Source organism: Eucalyptus grandis, chromosome 5 (assembly GCF_016545825.1).
Source record: "Eucalyptus grandis isolate ANBG69807.140 chromosome 5, ASM1654582v1, whole genome shotgun sequence".
Lineage (NCBI taxonomy): Eukaryota > Viridiplantae > Streptophyta > Magnoliopsida > Myrtales > Myrtaceae > Eucalyptus > Eucalyptus grandis.
The window spans coordinates 50,136,383-50,159,590 of NC_052616.1; the positions used below are offsets into that span (position 1 = coordinate 50,136,383).

Below are 23,208 nucleotides of genomic sequence, written 5' to 3' on the forward strand. Positions count from 1 at the left end.
AGAATGCCCAAAAAAAATAATTCACGAAAAATTATTTCAATTAGACAAACATACCAATCTAATGAATTCTTTGGAAAATCAAATAATTCACTATTTTATCTAGTCAATAATTTACCAAGAAATGATGTGCAAGAAATCAAATTAAGGTAATCAATGAGATATAGAGGTGTAGCCTTTTTTTTTAAGGATTCATTGAGTTGAATTTGGAATTTTTCTTTTGCCTACAAAGAAACCAAAGAGACCTCTTTGATTTAAATATCAAGTTCTTATGCGTGATATAGATTATAGACACAAATAATTACCGTAGAATGTGGCATCCCAAAATTCATGACGACCTCTAGTTACATTAAAGTCTATGAATAGGTGATGGAAGTACCATTAAGCTATTTTATAGCCATTTAATCCATAAATAAGATTTATGGCCAAGCTTTTAATGGATAATTATGTGATATGAAAGAAAATTCTATCATTGGCCATGTGTATTATAAATTGGAATTTATGGATTTGTGACTACAAGTTTTATGGCCTTATTATTTTTGCAAGTTAGGTATTTATTTAAGTGGAAAATGTTAATGGATTATCAAGGTTGGTGCTATAGGACAATTTGATAAAGAAGACTTTGTTCTTGACTATGCACCTTATGGATTTTATTTTACAATAACTAATTTTCCGTTGACGGATTACTTTTAGAAATTAAACAGAAGAAAGCCCAAAAAACTAATTCACGAAAAATTATTTCAATTAGACAAACATACCAATCTAATGAATTCTTTGGTACTATTCATAAGTAAGTGTATTACTTCATTGTCCGTATTTTGGAGTGTCTTTTCTTTTCAACTCATTTCCTTAGTCAACATAAAAAAAAAATGCTGTCTTTTTTATTGTCTTTTTTTATTTTATTTTTTGTCAATATAAAGATATTGCTATAATTTCATTTAAATATATATAATTGTAAAAGTAGCCTCATTTAGAGTTGTATATTAACTTCCTAATCTACAGATCTAACTAAATTTAATTGTAAATACACAAAATAGAAAAACTTGACAATTTTATGTATCTAAAAATTAGGAACGAGATTGAGATTTATATAAGTATGATTATGTATAGATAAATTAATATTATTTTTAGATATCCTTATGAAATCATTCAGTGTATTTATCTTCATTTTTATCTGGCAAAAGGCAGAAAAAAGCAAGCAAAAAAGGAAAAAGAAAAAAAAAAGAAAAAAGAAATTGCGCGTGCAGCTTCACATGCGTAAGGGGCCAAATTGCTTAAGGGGCGAAGGCTGTGAGCCCCATCTTGGTTCCTCCTCCTTCTTCTTGTATTTTTATTTATTTAAATATTTAAATATTTAAATATTTAAATAAAATTTATTTAATGGTTTAATAAAAATTCTATCATAAAATCTAATTTGAACCAAAATGGTATTGTTCTAATCACATCAACACCACATAAAAGATAGAAAATAGTAAAATAAGTTGTATTATCATTTTTCGTTAGCCAAATTAAATGGAGTTAACAGAAAAATTCAATTATATCAATTTAATAAGTTTTATAATTTTGTTGTACTTTTTATAAGTTTTAGGGTGATTTCACTTTCGTGACAAATTTAGAATTTTTAGTGTATTTGTCATCATTTTTGTCAAGCAAAAGATGGAAAAAGCAAGAAACGAAAAGAGAAATTGCACGTGCAGCTTCACTCGCGTAAGGGGCCAAAACGCTCAAGGGGCGAGGGCTGTAAGCCCTCTCTTGATTCCCATTTTTTTTAATCAACTTAATTTTTAATATAATTTAAAATTCTATCATAAATTCTAATTTGAGCCAAAACAGTATAGTTTTAATCATGTAAAAGATAGAAAATAGTAAAATAAGCTATGTCAACATTTTTCGTTAGCTAAATTGGACGGAGTTAATGGTAAAACTTAATTGCACTAATTTAATAAGTTTACAGATTTGGTTGTACTTTTTATAAGTTTTAAGACGATTTTGCTCTCATGATAAGTTTAGGATTCTTACTGTATTTATCCTTATTTTTATCAGGCGGAAAAAAGCAAGAAAAAGAGTAGAAATTGCACGTGCAGCTTCACACGGTTAAGGGGCCAAATTGCTGAAATCGGCAATAAGGAAAGAAACAAATTATAGAAACTGGCTTGCCTCCCGCAAACGTACATGAAGTTTCTCGGAACGTTATGAGCCCGTCCCTCCTTCAGACGTGCCTCCCGCTTGCCACCTCTCTCCCTTTCTCCTCCTCCTTTATTTGTTTATGCGTCGTGCAAATTAGGGGACTGCAGGTGTACTTTGCCCTTCAAGAACCAAACAACCGTATGTGCTCCAATCAGTATTGGCCATCCCACCTCTTCTTCTTCCATGCTCCGATCTTATACTTCTTCTTCTTCTTCTTCTGCTTCTTCCATACATCAAGCTGCTGTTCGAGTGAACAGGACAAAACAAACATGGTACTGGAATTCACACCTCTCTCGTTTACTCCAAGATCCTGCGGGATAGGCCGTTCTAAGAGGAAGCATTTGGATCCATTGGACGAGTAATCTCTTCGTTTTCCCTCTGTTTTTGCTGTTGGGATTTCTATTTCCATGGGTTGTTTGCATCCTTAGCGTTTTGGTTCTTTGTTGGTGCTTTTGATGTTTCTTTGATCTCCCTTTTTAATTTTTTATCTCCACATTGCTGACTTCTGTTTAACATTGGATGACCACCCTTACTTCTGGTTATTTGGTCCGTCCATTTCGCAATGGTTGGGGCCTTTCATGTATTTCGTTTTGGACCCTCCTTTGGTTCCATGACAATGTTTTCACAGTGACTCTTCTTGTTGGAAAATTTTGTCCGAAGAGCTAACATCAGAGTCATGGTTTGCCGTGTTATGTATGGATATTGGTCCATCTTCTACTCGAGTTTATTTTTCTTAATAGGAGTGCTGCCACACGTGGCACATTTTTTAGGCTGGTCATGTCATCTTCATCTCAGTTGTAAAATAATACTGCTATTGTAAGACGTTTTAATGAATTAAACTTTTGTTTAGATATGCTGTGCGTCAACTCTGAAATTGATGAATGTTGCACCCGACAAATTGAGGGAACAAGATTTAGAGATAAGAGGCAACTTCTATACAGTGGATTCATCGATCATGCTTAAGCGTATTCACATTCTCACTGAGGCCCTATTTGGTAACCATCCAAACATGGCAAAATTCTGATTTTTTGTTCCCGGAATCAGTTTGGGCCTATAATCGTGTTTGGTAAAATTTTTGTTCCCGGGAACAGATTGGGAATAGAATCAAGAACCAAAAAAGTTGATTCTTGTTCCGGGAACGAATTTGAGAATCAAAATCAAGAACCCTCCTTCTTCCCTTCGGCCATCTCGCGACCGTCGTCCACCACCGCCCGCCACCGTCCTCCGTCCGTCGCCGCCGTCCACCGCCGCCACCGCCGCCGCCGTCCGCTTGCCGAGCCGCTCGGCCTCCCAGTCGGGCGAGGCCAAGCCTCGCCAGGGGCGGGCAAGGGAGGCAAGCTGGCGACGCCCCAAGGCTTGCCCAACCCCACCGGTGAGCAGCAAGGCTTCGCGGCGAGGCTAGCTGGCCGGGCCGGGCGAGGCCGTTTGGCGACGCTCGGCGAGGTCGGCGCTCTTTGCCGGCGTCGCCGGTCCGGCGACCAACCACAAGAAGAAGATGAGAAAAAGGAAAAAAAAAAAAAAAAAAAAAGAAAAAGAAAAGGAAAAAATGAAAAATGAAAAAAAAAAAAAAAAAAATTAAAAAAAATTGATTTTGAACAGAATTAATGAGCATGGTAACAAACACAATTCTATTCTAGAATCAGAAATTTTGGACAATTACCAAACTTAAAAGCTTAAAAATGCTTGAGAATAAAAAGAATTTGATCAAAATTTGCTCCCGGGAACAAAATCGTTACCAAGCGCGCCCTGATTGTCTTAGGGAAGAACTGAATTTCATAAAATCTGACTTGAAAATGGTCAGGAAAGAACAGAAGCTTTTCAATTCTCAGTTGGCTGATCTTGTCAAGAGGCACTAATACTTTTCCCTTGGAGGAAAAGTAACTGTCTTGTGTTTATCGTGGCTACTCTGAAATTTTTCTGGGTGAGTAGATCGGGTTCTTCGGAAGGTAGAGTTGAAAAGCTAATACAGAGGTTCAGAAACGGCAGTTGAGCGGGTTTGGCGACCTCACCTTTCTAAGCCTTTGCATTCTATTTAATTCTATGTACTCTTTAAGATGTTCATTTTAGACCTCCGATTATCCTTTTCACTTGCTGCAAAGTCACAAAAATCAAACTACGTTCCATCCGAAATGCATACAAGCGACATGAATTAGCGAGAATTCTTCCAAATCAGTCTAAAACTTGATTGCATTCATGCACACTTGAAGTGCAAGATCTTAAAGGTTAGGCATCATAAATTTCATAAGACTGAACAAGTCTAAAACAATGAATACAATTTAAAATATGATGTTAGAGTTATAATTATTCATATTTTTGTTTTCACCATGACAACTTCATTGGATTCCAATTGCTGAGCAAATTTTCTTCATGCAGTTGCATCCATGGTACTCTTAAAGAGGATTATGCCTATCATTTGCTCATTGCCGGAGGATACTAGTCGGAGAGTGGTAAGATGATTGAATGAAATCCGTATATTTTCTTTTTTTAGTTCCAGTTCACCTATTGGCCATGAAGTGGTTAGAGTCGCATTACCAGCTAGTCAGTTGCTAATGAAAATGCTGCAATGTATGGAAAGCTATTGTCATGAATCTTCGGCTTGGACTATTGACAATGTTGAGAACCAGATTCTAGTATTTGAATGACATCTTTTAAGAGGACGTACATGTATCAGCTTAACCATTTCGAAAACCTGCACATAGACAACCATATGCTTTAAAGCCTGAACTGTATCACTTCAAGTTGCCTAAATGTGTTACTGGGCAGAAACTAGAAGGAAAGCAAGGTGTCCCGTTGGAGTGGTGTTAGTCAATACAAACACAGGCGATATCATCAAAACAGGTCCAGAGTCCTCTGTTAAGTTAGAAGTTGTGGTGCTTGAATGTGGTTTCAAGATAGATGACGATGCTAACTGGACCACGGAAGAATTTGAGAAATACATAGTGAAAGAGCACGAATGGAAGAGACCTCTGCTTACTAGACCCATCAATGAGGTCTTTTTGGTTTCTTTGTAAGCAAAAGTAAAATTCCAAATTCAGCTCAATAAATCCTCTAAAAAAGAGGCTATACCTCTATATCCCATTGATTACCTTGCACATCATTTCTTGGTATATTATTGAATAGATAAAATAGTGAATGATTTGATTTTTACTTTTCCTTTTTACTATCGATTTTGCTAACATTTTCTATCGTGACACTTTTCTTAGTCTTTGAGTTTTCTTTTCACTATATGCTAGTGCCACGGTCACAAGGTTCCCACGACTAAGAGATTGTGCATAATCGAAGAAGACCTCTCAAGATTGCTCAGGATTTCTTCAAGAGCTTTTGAAATGTTCCCAAGGACGGATGAGATAGTAATTGCGTCAAGGATCTAGAATTCTCTCGACATAAATGTCAATAGGTGACAGGTGAGAAGGCATGATCTTGTCTGTTAGATCATAAAACAATCAATGATTGTAATTCAATAGGCACTAATATAAAAAGGGTGCTCTCCCCCTCATTTTATCTATCCAACTATTTCATAATCAAAGTTCCATTCTATAAGCTTCTCTCTACAAACTTTTTCTCTCTAAAATCTCTCTCTAAAATCTAGGTGAGAGTGAGTGATCAATCCCCGAGTGGGCAAGCAAGTGCAGCAAATTAGCTAAAGAAATTTTAATTCCAGGAAAAAAAAAAGATAATAAACTTCTTTATTAAGATTTGTTACAAGTCAACTGAACTATTACTTGGCTCCTGGTTTCAAATAAAACAAGGCTTCACTTAGAATAGAGCTTTACTTTATAGCTACCGATAGTAAAATATAAGCAGACTTATTTGTTAGAGCTAAAAATGAAGGCCACCATGGACTTTCGCTCTACTCTAATGACTCCGTTGTTGCTTCATGAATGGATATTCTTAGAATAGGGTAGGCTTATTATGATCTGCTCTATGATGTAGAAAATGAGGAGAAGGTCACTAAAACATTTGACACGCGAGGAACAGGACAAGTTACATGCTGTCTCACCTTCGGGAAAGGTAAGATTTATTGGTTAGATCTAGTTCTGCAGGTGATATTTCGATGATATTGATTTTTTTTTTTTGTGTTAGGAGGACCCTTTAGATTTTTTTCTTAGAATTTGAGGAGTCTTTTCCAAGCACGGAGGGAACAATAATCCATGCAAGAAATACGTAAGTATTCTGTTTTTTTAAAGGTTTCGTAAAAAAAATTTACTAAGATAAATTGTGTTCAGGTTCATACCAAAAAGAATGCAACAAGCTGCCCAAAAGTGTGGTGACGCCTACAATCCTATCTTGAACTTCTTTCTCTGAGTGCAAGTCCAGCTTGAATTGTCATTGAATTCAGCCTCGCCTAGCACTAGAATTCACTGACAATTCAAGCTGGACTTAGACTCGGAGAAAGAAGTTCAAGATAGGATTGTAGGCGTCAACACACTCTTGGGCAGCTTGTTGCATTATTTTTGCCATGAACCTAAACATAATTTATCTCAGTAATTTTTTTTCACGGAACCATGAAAAAAACAGAATAGAATACCCACGTATTTCTTACATGGATTATTGTTCCTTCCATGCCTGGAAAAGACTCCTCAAATTCCAAGAAAAAATCTAAAGGTTCTCCTAATGCAAAAATATATATATATATATCACCGAAATATCATATGCAGAACTAGATCTAACCACTAAATTTTACCTCTCTCAAAGGTAAGACAACATGTAACTTGGCCCGTTCTTCGCGTGTCAAATATTTTAATGACCTTCTCCTCATTTTTTATAGTAGTTATAGTGCAGATCATTATAAGCCTACCATATTATGAGAATCATTTTTAGCTCTAACATATTGGTAACTATAAAGTAAAGCTCTATTCTAAGTGAAGCTTTTATCTGAAATCAGGACTAATAGTTCAATTGACTTTTAACAAATTTTAATATAGGAGTTTATTATCCAATTTTTTTATATTGTTTCTTTAGCTAATTTGCCATAAAACTCTTGATAATCTATCTATAGGAGCTGCACTCGCTTGCTCACTTGCTATAGTAGCTGCACTCACTTGAGTGAAAGTTTGTAGAGAAAGAAGCTTATAGAATGAAACTTTGATTGTGAAATAGTTGGATAGATAAAATGAGAGGGAGAGCACCCCTTTTTATATTAGTGGCTATCGAATTACAACCATCGATTGTTTTACGATCCAACGGACAAGATCGTGCCTTCTCACCTACCACCTATTGGCATTTATGTCAAGAGAATTCTAGATCCTCGATGCAATTACTATCTTGTCCATCCTTGGGAACATTACAAAAGCGAAACCCTGAGCGATCTTGAGAGGTCTTCTTCAATTATGCACGATCTCTTAGTCATGGAAACCTTGTGACCGTGACACTAGCATATAGTGAAAAGAAAACTACAAAGACTAAGAAAAGTGTCATGATAGAAAATGTTAGCAAAATAAATGGTAAAAAAGAAAACTAAACATCAAATCATTCACTATTTTATCTAGTCGATAATATATCAGACAATGTGCAAAAAATCAAATTAAGGTAATCAATGAGATATAGAGGTGTAGCCTCTTTTTTAGAGGATTTATTGAGCTGAATTTGGAAATTTACTTTTGCTTACAAAGAAACCAAAGAGACCTCTTTGATTTAAATATCAAGTTCTTATGCGTGATATGGATTATAGACACACATTAGAATACTGTTTAGGAAACATTCTTTCCTTCTCATTGTCAAGTACCTTTCAAACTCTTGATATGGGTTTCGAGAGAAGACTCTTAAAAAGCCTTTAGGGTACAATAAAGCTTTTTGAAGGGTGCTGTTAAAATAATGATTAATATTCTCCTCCTTAATCAGATTTACTACCGTTCAGGAAAAAAAAAACACAAAATTCAATGATGGTTATGTAGAGTAGAAAATTTGCTCTTGCAATCCCACTGAGTTGCCCCTAGAAAATTTTGCAAACTAGGCAAAATGTATACTATTATGACAATATACATGATCAAATAGTTAGTAATGCCACATACGGGAGGGAGCCACCCCTTCCATGTGTTCTGTTTTTTCCCCCTGGTTTGTAAAGAAAAAATAGAAAAAAAGAAAAGACGTAAAAGACGAAATTGTTCCTTACCAAATAAAGAGTTCAAACCCTTATGTAAAATTGATATGGCAATTTCAAACCAGAGAAAATGAGAGCAGTTCAAGTCTTTATTTGAAACAATGTTAATTTTATACATTTATTTGATAAAATGAAAGTATTTCAAGTTTTTATTTGGAATTTTTCAAAGTCAAATTAAATAAATTGATAATTTATGAATTAGATTGGATATTTTTAATGGTTCACGAATTACATTGTATAAACTAATTTTTTAGATATTTTATAATGGTTTACGGATTACATTGAATAAACTAATGGCATTACAAAGTGGGTTGAAAATTTGTAACCAAATCTATGGACTGTCATTTTCCTTGGAAAAAGAAAAAAGAAGACAAAAATGAAAGAGATAAGGACATAAATGGTTTGGCAGTATAGTGTGTAACATGGTCTTTAAAATTTTAATTTGTTTAATATAATCTCTAAATTTTAGCTAAATGTTCAATGTTTGAGCTATTAATTTGTCCACTTTGGTTCTTAACTTTTTGGTGCATATCCAATTCAGTCCCCAAATTATATTAAAATGTTTAAAGTAGTCTTTTCATATGCACATCAGGCTAAATTTTAAGAACCATAATGAATAAATTAAAAGTTGAGGAATTATATTGTATATTGAACTAAAATTCCGGATCATTTGTGTCTATTCCCATAATGAAAAAGGGCAATTAACTCGGTTCGAACCGGTCCGGTTCAGTTCATCCATGGGCGACGTCTCTGCACCCTTCCGAACTCTCCACCAAGCACCGAAGCAGCTAGAGCGACTGAAACTCCGATCGGTGGCTTCGAGAAATCCTCTCTCCGCAACCGCCGTCGCCTCCGCCGCGAGATCGCCAGGTACGACGTCCGCTCCGAAACCTCGACCTCCTCGTCTCCGATGCCGGCTGCTCTCGCGATTCCCGAGGATCGTCGCCGGCCGGCGGGCGGGCGGGCGGGCGCTCGATCGGTGGCGATCCGAGGAGGAAAGAGAGGCCGCATTCGGATCGGACTGGCCATCGGGCGCCGTTCCATTAGCTTGCTTCGCGTGCTTTCCCTCGCGAAAAGTCCGGGGGGGAGGAGGGGGAGAGATTGCGATCGGCGATGGTGGAGTGTCTTTTCCGCCGGATTTCTAAGGCAGGATTTTGATTGTAATCGGCGATGGCGACTGTTCCGTTCGGTCGCCGGTGTTCATTTCGGAGTGCTTCTGCTTTTTTTTTTTTTTTTTTTTTCTATTGCTGAATCGCGTATGTTTCGCTGGGTTGCCTTGCTCTTGATTGAGTTTCGAACACTTCCGCGTCTGTCGTTGCGCATTTTGTCGTCGAGGTTTCGTCGGCTGATGTGGTTGTGGAATTGAGAGACTTGTGCTGTGGGTTTTGCTGACTGGGGGTGTTAGATGTGCTCGTAGATCGAAATGCCTGTGATGCGGGGTGTTAGATTTTGGAATGTAATGTGTTCTGGCTCTCTAATGTCCCCCCTTTGCAGGTCGAAAAGATAGTCAATAATTTGTCGCTATGGCGACGACGGCTTGTTTCATCATCGTCAGCAGAAACGATATCCCTATATATGAAGCTGAAGTTGGATCTGCTGTTAAAGTATGTCTTTCTTGAGACTATGATGTGGGTCTTTGTTTTCCTTTCAGCTCCTTTTTTGTTTGGAAATTGTAATGATTCTTCAGATTGTGATATGATGTGGATGCACATTTGTCCGAACTCTTGCTTGATTTGATTGTGAACATTTAATGTGTAATAGCATACTTAGTAACTCATCTTACATGATTAGCATGACGGTTTCATGCTATCCCTGGGGAGGGGAAGAAGTTTACTTTTCTCTTGTTATCCTGGACGTTTTGAGTTAAACCTGGCCGAAAGGGATATTGCTTTCGAGTTTCTGTTTATTTATATCTGTTTTTTTAATTTGTTTATAAATTAGCTGTTTGTTAAATCCAATGAACTTCTTTTTCCCCGATCAGAGAGAAGATGCAGCACATTTGCATCAATTCATCCTGCATGCAGCCCAAGATATTGTTCAGGACCTTGCATGGACGACTAGTGCCATGTGAGTTTGTTTACTTTCAAATGGTTGCGCTATGTTATCTCTTCACTGCCGTGAGCTTCAGTTTCTGCTCTATTATATCCCTTTTATAATTGTGTGCTAGAAGTTTTGCTAAAAATTGGTTTTCATTCATCGTGCAGGTTTCTGAAAGCAATAGACAGATTTAATGATCTTGTGGTTTCAGTGTACGTCACAGCTGGTCATATCCTTTGATAGCAACTACATATTTTCTTATCTGCCATTTATGCTTTTATTGCCGGCAGTTTGTTCTTCCTTCCCACCCAAAAAAGAAAAATTCTGCTACTAAAGCAGAGCAAATTTATGCAGCTTTAAACTCCTTGAATAACTCCTCATTCTTTTGTCTCGACTCACGATATTTCTCTTGGTCATTCTTTTGCATTATTGACTGTATATGAATACCCTTGACTCCTGTATCTTACATACACGATTTATGCTACTTCATGACTCGCGTAACGATGATGGAATTAAGAGCTTTTTCCAAGAGGTTCATGAGCTTTATATAAAGGTAATATGCTGTTCTTTTTTCCACTGAACTTTTTCCTTAAGTTGATGGTTTCTAGTTATTTTGCATTTTCATTACTCGTAGATTACCGAGGAATTTTCTTTCCCATGTTTGGATTATTGCCGTTTGATGTTAATTTATACAGTTCATTTTTTCTTGAGTTCATTACTACCACTGACAGTGTTTCTGCATAGAGGAGATCGACATTTCTTTATTTACTTTTGTCATAGTTTATTAAATGCTCAAATAGTTGGACAATTGAACCTGGATCTCAGTATATGTATATCCGAATTATACATGAGAGTGTATCGACAAGTTGTTGGAGTTTGCAGAACCATAACTACTTCCAACTTTTGACACCTTACATGCACTCTTTCATCCCGAGGTTTTGTCCAATAATCTGCGACTTTTTATTATTGTTTTTGAATTCCTTGAACTTAATTCCGTGCTCCATTTGAGTACCCATGGTTTTAAATGATTAGTGGCCATCCTTGAGTCTTTGACTGTCAATGACCTTCTAATAACAGCTACTGTCAACTCCTTTCGGTTCATATCAACACTCGTAATATGGAACTTAACATTATATGGGATGAATCAGTTCAAATATGCATGCCCGTGATTTCTTCACTTTCACTTCATACTTTCACAGCCAATCTCTGGCTCCTGGGTTACATATCCAGAATTTTTGCCATTTGCTGTTTTTCTTCTTCAGTCTACACCGCATCCTATACTTGTCTAATAATTTTTCTCACTATGGCAACCTTTGAAGCATCTAAGTGTACTAAATCAAGGTTCTAACAACTCGTGGTTCCATGAGAGCTTCTGAAGTGAAGCCCGTAAAGAATTAAGATTCACCCGAATCTCCCATCGGCTGCTTCTAGCAGCTTGATCACCCTTAACTATGATTATTCATGCGTTTGAGGTTTTATATTAAGTGACACAATGCCCTCTAGTAATTGAAGGTCTGCAAGGAATCAAATTTCTGTGTGAGAGTTGATTGGTGGGGAGGCCAATAGATGATATGGAACGTTAGTTTGGAAATATTACCTATTTGCATAATGTTTTGGTCTTTCAAATTGTATTTGGTGCAATGGGGCGTTTGAAGACTTTATTGGTGTTCAAATGTGGGATGTGCCTCTCTTTATGACCGGCATGTGAAATCCCCATCTCAAAAGAAAAAAGAGAGATGGCATTTGAATGCCTTACCTAAAAGACGATGAAAAATATTCCCACGCTCCACTAAAATGTTCAGTTTTTTATGGCATCACTGTTGCAGGTAGTCAGTTAGTGCACTAATACGGTAGAAATGATCTTATTAGACCAATGTTACTGGACTCACAATATCAAATTAGTAGCATTTTTTGCTATTAGATAGTTTGATTTAATTGAATAACCAAACTAATATAGGGTCTTGTTTGCATTTTGTCCATTCTCTTATCATTAGCATCGAATGTCATGATTACATGCTCAGTTTTTCTGGGGTCACAAGTTTGAAAAGGAGATCGTGGATGTTACTGCCATCATCACCGTGATGAATGGGTGAATCTGTGAGTTATTTTTCACTTCTCAGAGTTTTTATTCCTGATTTTGCAGATAATTCTGAACCCGCTCTACTTACCTGGTTCCCGCATTGCGTCTTCACATTTTGACACAAAGGTCCGCGCTCTTGCAAGAAAATACTTATAAAAGCCAATTTTTGGGAACAAGCCAGTGATGGAACAGTGATGAGCTTGCAAGATTTGACCACTAAGGGCTAGCGGACTCCTAATAGCCTGTCATCAATCATGCGCTTGCTGATTTACTGGTGGAAGCAAGCGCGTTGCAGTTATGTGCTCGTGTTGTTGCATGAGAATTAAAGCACTTGATTCATTTTGCTGATTGGTGATGCCATGTTGGCCTGATTATCAGCAACGTGACCTGCTGTTTCTCTCTTAGAAGATTGCCCTGTCTTTTATTCAAGGAATCGAATGTGCTTTATGTTTCTTATTGCTGATAATCTGTGATTTGTATCTGTGACTCGTAAATTGGACGGCTTGTAGAAAAAAGGAACTGGGTGGCATTCGAGTAACGATTGAATTCAGTGTCGTTTCCGATGAAAGCTCCCGTGTTGCTTTGGTTTCTTTCTTGCGTGTGCGCGCATGTTAATCTGGACCCATTGGACATTACCAGCTTTTGGTATGATTTATTATGTTGTGACCGTGGTTACGACAAGCATTTTGAGGGGGTAGAGATGGCTATGATTCTGGGAGCAAACTCCAGGCAAGGGGATTTCGGCAGTGTTGTAGTAATTAGAAAGTACTTTCTTGGGAATTCGACATGCTGCACTAGCATGTTCATGAGTTAAATACAAGGCCGGAAATATTCAGAAGACTTATACATATTCGTGACAGGCTATGGCATCATTCTTCTCTTTTCAAATCTTTCTTCCTCTGGGCTTTGATGTGAGATGTAAGAGCCGATCGTCAGTTTGGTGGTTTAAATCTGAGCCCCATCCTTAACTCAAATAAGACTGTTGGATTCGATCTTCGAAAGGAAAAAAGGACTTTTAATACGAGAGAAATCGATGATATGGACAGAGTCATGAATGCAAACTGAACGAGCCCCTTCTTGCCGCGCAAACCTGTTCTTGTAGAACTAGACAAGAAAACTTGCAAATCACATTTGTTGCGGAGAAGATTGAAACGTAATTAATGACTTTTGATGAACATAGAAAAAAGATGGTGTGACAATGATTCTAATACGAGAGAGAAAGAGAGAAGAAATATATGAAGGGACAAAAAGGAGATTTAATGGGGTGAGAGAGGCTCGAACTCTCGACCTCAGGATAACTCAGAAGCTATGAGACCTACGCGCTAGCCAACTGCGCCACCACCCCAGTTGTGGCTACTTGACTATAATTATATTTATATTTTAAGTATATTTTACTTATTCTTCCTCCTGTCTGTGCTATTTAACGGCGAATTGGTTGATTTGTTTTTCCTCTTCTACGATCGAAGAAATTAGGTTGCATTTAGTCGTCCGGATTTATGTTGTTATAAGATAGGATAATGTAGGGATTGAAAATTATCCAAATTGTAAAAAAATTTCATTACAAGTTTGATTAAAAATTTTTAAGAATCTTCGAAAATAACAGTTGCCCTGCATAATCTTCCGCATGATCTCAAGATCTCCTCTTGAAGGCCCCTCTTGTCAGGCCCACTCTCTCCCTCTATCTTGTACGTCTCCTTCACCGCCAACTTCACCAAATCCATAAATTTCCACCTCCAGGACGAAGTTCTCACTCAACTTCATCGCGTCGGAGGCCATCCGGACGCCAACAAAGATGAGCCTCGGATTGCCGAGGGCGTTGCAGAGTGATTTGGGAGGTAGCAGGCACAACCAATCTGTAAGACGAGGCCATAGCTGCCGATGCAAAGACGAAAGGTGGCAACGTGGGTGGCAAATGCCATGAGCAAAGCTCGAGTGCCCATTGACATCAAAGGTCAACGACGATGAAATGAAGCAAACGCGTGGAAAGGAGGTGGATTGATGTTTACAAGTGAATGGCGCCGGGACAGCGAGTGATGAGGGCTCAAAGGATCTAGCACACTCATGACTTATGAGGGGAGTCAAGCTTCTATGATAATAATCACGTGACGTATAACTTCTCATTTTCACAATCATTCAAAATATGATTGGTTGGCCAATCAGCGATGGAATCAACGATAATCCGAAGGAAGACAATTGCATGATGGTGAAAAGTGATGACAATCAAGTGTTGATGGTCCTCACATGGTGGTTGGCGTGGCAAAGGATGTGTCACTTCATCACTCAATCCTAGTAAGATAGTAGAGTTTGTTAAGTTACTTTTAATATTTTTTTAATCTAATTTAGATATATCCTACTCTTATCCCGCATTTCTCATATGACATTTTATTTGGATGTTTATGAATTTACCCAGTTTGCCAAATACTCGATAGAATAATTTATTCTATCCTTATTCAAATCTAAACTACTAAATGCAGACTTAAATTCCTTTCATTTTTTGGGAAAATGAAAAAAGAAAACGAAAAGTTGAGCCAGATTTGGATAGGTATATGAAGAGTTGAAGTTTTTGAAGTTAATTTCTCCCGGGTATAACCATGAGTATCACCAGTGAGTGACATGTGTCCTCCCTCGATCGTCGCTGCAATCATCACTCCTAATTCTAATTAATATGGAATGCCTATTCAATTCATCCGTATGTGGCCTCGCACGGGTTAAAAATCATTAAATCTCTTTGTACGAGTTCATAAACGTCCAAAACAAAAGCCGATAAAGGATTAAGCAAAAGCAATAATAAATTCTCATTTTTAATTTTCAAGTGCCTTTTACATTTTCCCTTAGAAGAAAATATATTCAGTGTTTGCGAAGCGTCACGTTAACCTTGAGATGGTGTCTTTGCACCATGGATTCCTGTCCATGGCCCATGGGCTATCGAACCCAATCAATGGGCCTCTGGGTTCCGTCAACAATGGATGTACTACAGCCCATGGCACTCGAGCGAAGATCCAGACTGGACTTCTCAGGGTCATGGACCTGAATTGAACTCGGGTGGGTCGGGAGCAAATTCCTACTCGGGTTCTTGCCCATTTCTAACTTAGATAATATTTCACTTTAGGCGCATTTCTATTTTAATTTATTTAGAGTTACGAATTTTAATGCAAAAACCAAAAAATGTCATGCATTAGTGACATCGTCATAGCCGTATCATTGTATGTTATGTCATGCAATTTAATTTCATCATATGCCATATCATGCAGAGTAGCCGCATCATTGTATATTATGTCATACAGTTTAATTGCATCACCATGCCACGCCATGTTACAAGTCATGCCATATAGTTTAGATTATGTTATTAATGTTAATATGTCATATATGTAGGTCATTTAGTGATTACATATTTAGGGACATTTAATGAGAATTGCAATTTATATTAGAAATTAGACCAATTAGTTATAATTGGACAATTCTTTCATAAATAGAAAATCTTAAAAACTTATCAAACAAGTGTTTTGTCAAGTAGGTGAAGTCCTTGTGGGCTTCCCAATCTCTTGCTCGATGAGTTAGATGAGTCAAATTCTTGCAATATTTCTTGCAATATGTATAGAGGGTATTGTTATGTCGTGATTTTTCCTGTGAAATCTTTCTTTCTTATCCTTTGCAAATCAAAAGACATCTTCCATATACATAAACTTTAAGATGGATCAAGAGACATCTTCCGTATACATCAACTTTGCCATAAATCAACTCTTGATCCTTTATTCACCAACTAATCCAAATATTGAAGTGACCCTTTATTCGTTGATTTGCGTATAGTATTATGGTACCTTCATGCATGTTTAGGAGCAATGCCCGACTAATCCAAATATCAGTATTAGGTACCTTTGCGTGTTTAGGAGCGAAACCTTGACAGAGATCTAAAATAAAGGGCATGATTTCTTCTTCCATTTGTCTTCCAAAGCTGAAAAGCTTATCTTGGAACTCACTTTTATGAATAATGGGTCAGTTGCCTGAAAAGCTTATCTTGGAACTCACTTTTATGGATAATGGGTCAGTTGCCTTAACTATATTGGTGGCTCTTATATTGGTGGCCTCTTATCCAAGTATGACATATCTGCCACTTCCATGCTAATTTTGTCTACTTTCATGCTAATTCAGGCTCTCTTGCAACGCTAAGCAACCCTACTTTCTTTTATTAGCATTTGACATTATTGTTTCCTCGTACTGCATTCAATGTTAATCATAAATTCTGTATAATTGTGAATTAAGGCTTCAATTTAGGCTTCCTTGATCGTTGGAACATCTAATTTATGCCATTTCCTTTCCCAAGATCGATTACTCACTTGCTCACAAGGATTGTAGAGAAAGAAGCTATGGAAGAGAAGGGAATTTTGTTACTGAAATGATTAGATGGATACAATAAGGAAGAGAGCGCCTCTTCTTATACTAGAGACTCCTTCACTACAACCATTGATTCATGTTCAATCTAACGGACGAGACCGTATCCCCTCTCCTTCCAAGTACCTGCATTTAAGTTGAGAAAGCTCTAGCATTTGGCACAATTACCGTCTCGCCCATTCCCAAGAATGTTCCAAAATCCTAACTGAACCCTAGGAAAACTTGGACGGCCTTCCTCAATTAAGCACGATCTTTTAGTCACGAGAACCTCAATGAAATGTTAATATTGTGGTTGTGCGATTGATTAATAGATTATTTGTTACCAACTCTCCCAATGGAGTAGGTATCAATATTCAAATCATATAATAAAAATCTCTAGGGTTCTTCATTGTCCTTTGTTTATTTTATTGGTGATTTTGCGTTTATTTGATTAAAAGGCGATAGTTTCCGCATTATTATACAACACGAAGTAAAGAAAGAAAAGAGACAATTATGTGAAAAAAAATAAACAAAGTAGTTTGGGGGCTTCAGGTCTTTATGGATTGTAATTCTTGTTTTTAGAAATTTTGACACAAGTTCAGTAAAAAAATTCGCATGATAGTGCTTGCTTCAATCGCCCGACAAGTTCAAGACGCATTCAAGATTGATTTGACCACTTGAAGCCCACCATAACCCTTGTTTGGGTTTTCTAAGGATGCGTTTGGTTTAATATTTTAAATACCATTAAAAAATGCAAAGCAATTTAGTTTAAAGGATTTCATCTAAATGCAAAAATCGTTTGCTAAATTATGTTTTGAAAAGCAATTTTCAAAGAAATGCCATTGATAAAAAATATAAAAATTAATAGACATGTGTTTGCTGAGGTCGATAAAAAAATAAAAATTTAAATTTTTCTCTTCTTTCGCTTCCACCTTCTTCTTTTTCCAGTGAGCACCATCCATGGCCATCAACGCTGTGCTCCGAGGCGTTTCGGCTGGCTCTTGAGACATGGCCGTCCATGGTCTCTCGCATTAAAACGAGCCAACGTTGCCCGGCTCCAAATCTAAAGGTTTGGCTGAGCCCAGATTTGAAGGCTTCTCTTGAAAACAAATAAAATAAAAAAAAGAAAATTGAGAATGAATCATGAAGCTTTCGTCTTCGTTTTCCACAACTAGTGGCTCATCTATGGCTGCGAGACGTCGATTTCCAGACTTGCAACGACGACGAAAGAAAGTTGGACGAGCGGTAGTGGTTGACCTTGTTTTTTAGCGGCGGTGACTCGTCTAAGGCCGAGAGCGACGTTGGTCAACTTTGAGAACTGTAACTCCGTCGCTACGACTCCAAAATATGATTCGCGGCAACGAAAGTAATCCCGACCACAAAGACGACGGAGAAGGTACGATGCTCAGCAGTGGTCGCCTTGAATGTTGCGCTGGCAACTTCGCGGATGGCGAAGTCGGACGGAGGCAGGGAGGTTAGGCTCAAGGCGGCTGGAGATGGTCAATTTCTAATTGGTTCAGAGTGAAAAAATGCGCGTGACCTCAGCTATTGAGGTGGCTCTTGCAAATCAGTAAACATTTTCTCCCCAAGAATAGTAGAGATACATCCTCTCTTTCTTTCTCTAGCATGTCCCACCGCCTTTGCCTCCTTTAAATCCCCGTAGGTCATAATTGTCGCCTAGAAATGCCTTTAGCACATCGCCTCCCCAAGAGCCCTATCAGTCATAGCTACTAGGCCCTGAGCCCCCTTTGCCTCCACCCCCGAAGGCCCATCAGTGGCCACCATTCATGAGCTAACCCCGTTCATTTTAATTCTCTCAATCATCTGGTAAAGTTTCACTGGTAAAGTTTCACTCGTGAGTGAATGATGTGCGCTTATGATGGCTGTTCTTATCATATGTTGAGCTCCATTAGCACACAAGCTCAAGTTGTATCTAATCTTGATGAGTTGCTTACTAATGTACGGCAAAACAAGCAGGGAGGGAGGTTCAAATGTGGGTACCAATGAGAGAATCGGTCTAGTGATTAAGTCGATCATCCATTTCACACATTGTCCGATTCTTCTTACGTATAGGATTATTGTGGTTTGCTTGTAAGGGTGGAGGAAAATTTGGTGGGTGTAGCTAAGTGAAAGATGAAGTCTTCATCAAGAGTTTGTAGGTGTGTATGAGTAGAGATCTTATCATGGTTATAATTATATGAAAAGTTGATTATGTGGATATCAAGCATTAGTGTTCATGTATCGAAAGAAAAAAAAAAGATTAGTGCTAGTGCTCAAGATAGAAGAAGTATGAAATTTTTGGTAGGTATATTCCTTTACATGGAGAATGAACTTATTAAGGATTTTTTTTATAATCTGGAAAGGACTGTCTTAACTAAAAGTGTATTAGTCAATTGTGTCTCTTCATTGTCATCCTAGTCAACTCAACTTCGCATCCAATTTTCAACTCTTTCGCTGCTCTAGTGGCTTGTTAATCGTGAGTCATCTTTGTCATGTTGTTGATACATTGCTTTCTTCAAAAGACCTTTTATTGTAACTTGCACTGTACGACTTATGTTTCTGGTGAGAAAAAAGTGCCAGTAGAGGGTTGTTGTTGTTGCATGAAGAGACCATGAGGGTCCCTCAATAGCCTGGTTACAGAGTAGTAGTGAGGCGGCTCACATTGTCGAAGAGAAAGCGATTTCATCATTAATGACCTATCTATGGCCATTAAGTTATTAATCTCCCTATAATTATCGAGTTATACAATAATAATGACCATAGACCTCAAATTATGCAATAATAATGACCATAGAACTTGCATAATAACTATAGGGAGATTGATTAATTAACGAGCATAAATGGTTTATAAATGATCCAATCGCTTCCTTTTTCGACAATGTGACCCTCCTCTCTACTATTTCGTAACAAGACTATTAAGGGACTCTCCCAATCTCTCTTCATGTAACAGAGACATGGCTTTTGATCCCACTTGTTCCTCACTAGACATATAAGTCGCACAGTGCAAGTTACAAGTAGAAGAGTTGAAGAAAGTAATGTATAAACAACATGATGAAGAGGACTTATATTAACATGCGACTAGAGCAACGAAAAAGTTGCAAATTTGATGGGAAATTAGAAATGTGACTAGAATGACAATGAAGCGACACAATTGACTAATACACTCTCGGGTAAGACAATTCTTTCTACATTGCAAACAAAAAATCCTTAGTAAGTCCATTCATTCTATATGTTAACAATGAATCAACAATATTGATTCTGTTGATATCAAACATTAGTGCTTGTGTACCAAAAAGAAAGAATATTGATACTCAAGGTAGAAGAAGTATGGAATTTTTGGTGGGTATGTCTCTTTAGATGGAGAACAGACTTGCTAAGGATTTTTTTTTTTTTTTTTTTTGCAATGTAGAAAGGAGTGTCTTAACTGAGATTGTATTAGTCAATTATGTTGCTTCACTGTCATTCTAGTTAAAAAAATTACCAAAAAAGTCCTAAACATATTATAATTGTGCCAATTCAATCATAAACTTTTTTTTTACTAATTGAGTCATAAACCTTTTACAATTATTCTTGATTAGTCCATCCGGCCAAAATTGGTTGGCTGGTGCTGACGTGACAGTCGGTTAGTGCCGGTGAGCTTTTTTAATAATATTTTATTTTTAAAAAATTTATTAATTTTTAAATCTTTTTTCCCCCTTTTTTTCCCTCTCTTCTACCTTCCTCCCTCCTCCTTCCTTTGGCTCCAGCAACTAGCTAGGCTGGCTGGTCATCGGATTGAGGCGATCCAATGGGCTTGCCTCACTAGTCGGCGAGCTCATGCCCAGCGACGGTGGGACAAGCCCCCATCGGATTTGGCGAGGGCTCGCCTCGCGGTCATCGGGCGAGGCGAGCCCTTGCCAAATCCGATGAGGAGGCCTCGCCAGACGCGACATTGAGCCCCCTTCCGGATCGGTGAGGGGGCTCGCTAGTGCCTAGCTAGATCCGACGAGGGGGGCTCACCAAAACCCTGCCGAATCTGGCGAGGCAATCCAGCGGGGGCTCGCCCCACCGAATCGCCTCAGTCTAGCCCAACCAGCCTAGCCAGTCGCCGAAGCCAAATGAAGGAGGCGGGAGGAGGGGGAGGAAGAGGAGGAGAAGAAAAAAAAAGTGGAAAAAGGAAAAAAAGATAAAAATAATAATAATAATTTTTTAAAATAAAATATTATTAAAAAAGCTCGTCGGCACCAACCGGCCAATTTTGGTCGGATGGACTAATCGAGAATAATTGTAAAAGTTTAGGACTTAATTGGTAAAAAAAAATAGATCAATTAAGTCATAAACTTATTTTTTTTTTTACCAATTGGGTCTTAAACCTTTTAAAATAGATCAATTGATATTTTTTCTTTTCAATACCTGAGCACAAATGTTTGATGTTAATCGAATCAACTTTTCGTATAATTGTAATCATGACAAGATCTCTAATCGTACACACCTATAAACTCTTGATGATGTATTCATCTTTACTCAACTACACCCATCAAATATTCCTTCACCCTTACAAGAAACGGATCATCGACTCAATCATTAGACTGATTTTCTCATTAGTACCTCCCTCCCTCCTTGTCTCACCGTACATCAATAAGCAACTAATCAAGATTAGATAAAGCTCGACCATGCGTGCTAATGGAACTCAACATGAAGAATAACAAAATGCAAACAACCATCACAAACACATTTGCTTTGATCAATTGTAAAGAGATTGAAATCAACATACACATATAGTTCCTCTCACAAGCGAAATCTTACCAAATGATCGAGAGAATTAAAGTGGATAAGATTGTGGACGGGATGAGGCATAATGACGAGATCATTGTAGGGGCACAATTCAACGAAGGCTTAGAAGTTGTTGAGGTTGAAAGAGATGGTGCGGCCATAATAGACATCACTAGGATTCCCCAAGTGACCAACCCAAGTATGGACCAACCCAAGTATACACCTTGTGCTTGATTGTTGTGTCTAAAACAGCCAGGGATTTGGCACCTTCCATGGCATGCCAATGTGATTGTGTATGGAGAGAAGAGAGACGATGAATTGTAGCTTTTGATGGACTCTGGAGGCGACAATGGAGGTGGAGGGGGCTCAAGACCTAGCAATTGTGATCACCATGGCTTTTGAGGGAGGCAACATGCCAAAGGTAGATCTAAGCAATAGCCACAACCAATGAGGCTTTGAGGGAGGTGGCGGCGGCAGGAAGTGTTGGAGAAAGAAAGAGATAATGTATTCTTATTGTTCTTCTCTAGGGTAGAATGTAAAATGCCCTTGAAAATTAAAAGAAGAGAGAGTTTTAAGCGGTAATTTAAATGTGAGCATTTAATGTTACATGTATTCAATCCCTTTTCAATTTGTCAGCTAGAGGAGAGAAAAAAAAAAGCCTCCAATTTTAGTTTTACAAATAATTGATACATGTAAACCATCGATGGGCAGTGCAATTGGTTGAATTCTACTATCTTACGCATGAGGGAACGAGTTCGAATATTTGCATTGTCACCGCATACTCTACAGGCCGTGGGCTGTTCGGCGTAAGCCCAATAGATCCTGAGCATAGAAAAAAAAAAAATAATTGATACATGTCTTCTCATACATATTACCTTTTGAGTGGAGCTTACTAGCTCACGCATGTCATGTGCCACCGAATATTTTCTCATTGATTAGGCTATTGTTGCAGGGTGGAATTCAAGTCAAAGATGAGGAATAACAAAAGCAAAATAAAATAAAAAATAAAAGGGTCAAAGTCGTGATGATTACCAACGCCGAATCAAACGGCCGCTGTACCATCGGCGCACGGTAGCCACTAATCCTCCACCCCACGCAATCACGGACGGCTTTGTAGACTGATTCCCCACGTGGATAAATTCCTCTTCGTAATATTCAAAGGTCCTTATCTTCACCCAAAAAAATAATAAAATAATAAAAAACCGACGGCCCAGATTATCTTGATCCTCAGTACTGACCATCTCATGCAAATCCAACCGTCCAACCGCGCCGATGGACACCAGCATGGATTTCAGGATCTTTTAAAGTCGTCTTTAGACATTCATTACGGATAAACCTCAGAAAGTCGCAGCTTTAATTCTTAAATCCCATAATTATTAATGTGACCTATGCTTTTTTTTCTTCCAATTAGTGCAATTTTGTAAGTGTTTTAGTTTTCAACTTTCGTGATAGGGCTTGATGTAATAAAAAAGGATGATGTCAGCTCCCCTTTTTTTTCCCAATCGATTTTGTGGTGATCCGTTCAATGATGAGCGAAGACAAACTTGTGAATTTAGTCTAAGACTTGCCACTAACTCGGGCACCATGGAGAATAGCAATGGAATCAAGTCTTGGAAAGAGAAAAAACAGCTTTCTAAGACATCATCGGAGTCTATTTGTAATGAATCGGGATGGCCGCCCTAACTCG

At 37.9% G+C, this 23,208-nt stretch overlaps 1 protein-coding gene and 1 non-coding gene across 2 annotated transcripts; one reads left to right on the plus strand and one right to left on the minus strand.

Moving 5' to 3' along the window:
* The first annotated feature begins 8,997 nt into the window (after nt 1-8,997).
* Nucleotides 8,998-12,969, plus strand: LOC104431411 (trafficking protein particle complex subunit 2). The gene is made up of 6 exons (XM_039312101.1): nt 8,998-9,154; nt 9,779-9,888; nt 10,266-10,351; nt 10,489-10,550; nt 10,789-10,874; nt 12,465-12,969. Exons 2-6 carry the CDS (start codon nt 9,808-9,810, stop codon nt 12,555-12,557), a joined length of 408 nt encoding a protein of 135 aa, XP_039168035.1. The 5' UTR covers nt 8,998-9,154; nt 9,779-9,807; the 3' UTR covers nt 12,558-12,969.
* A 692-nt stretch (nt 12,970-13,661) lies between these two features.
* On the minus strand, nt 13,662-13,746 carry TRNAM-CAU. The gene is given in 2 exon segments: nt 13,662-13,697; nt 13,709-13,746. It is a non-coding gene; the product is annotated as a tRNA-Met (tRNA).
* Nucleotides 13,747-23,208: the final 9,462 nt, after the last annotated feature.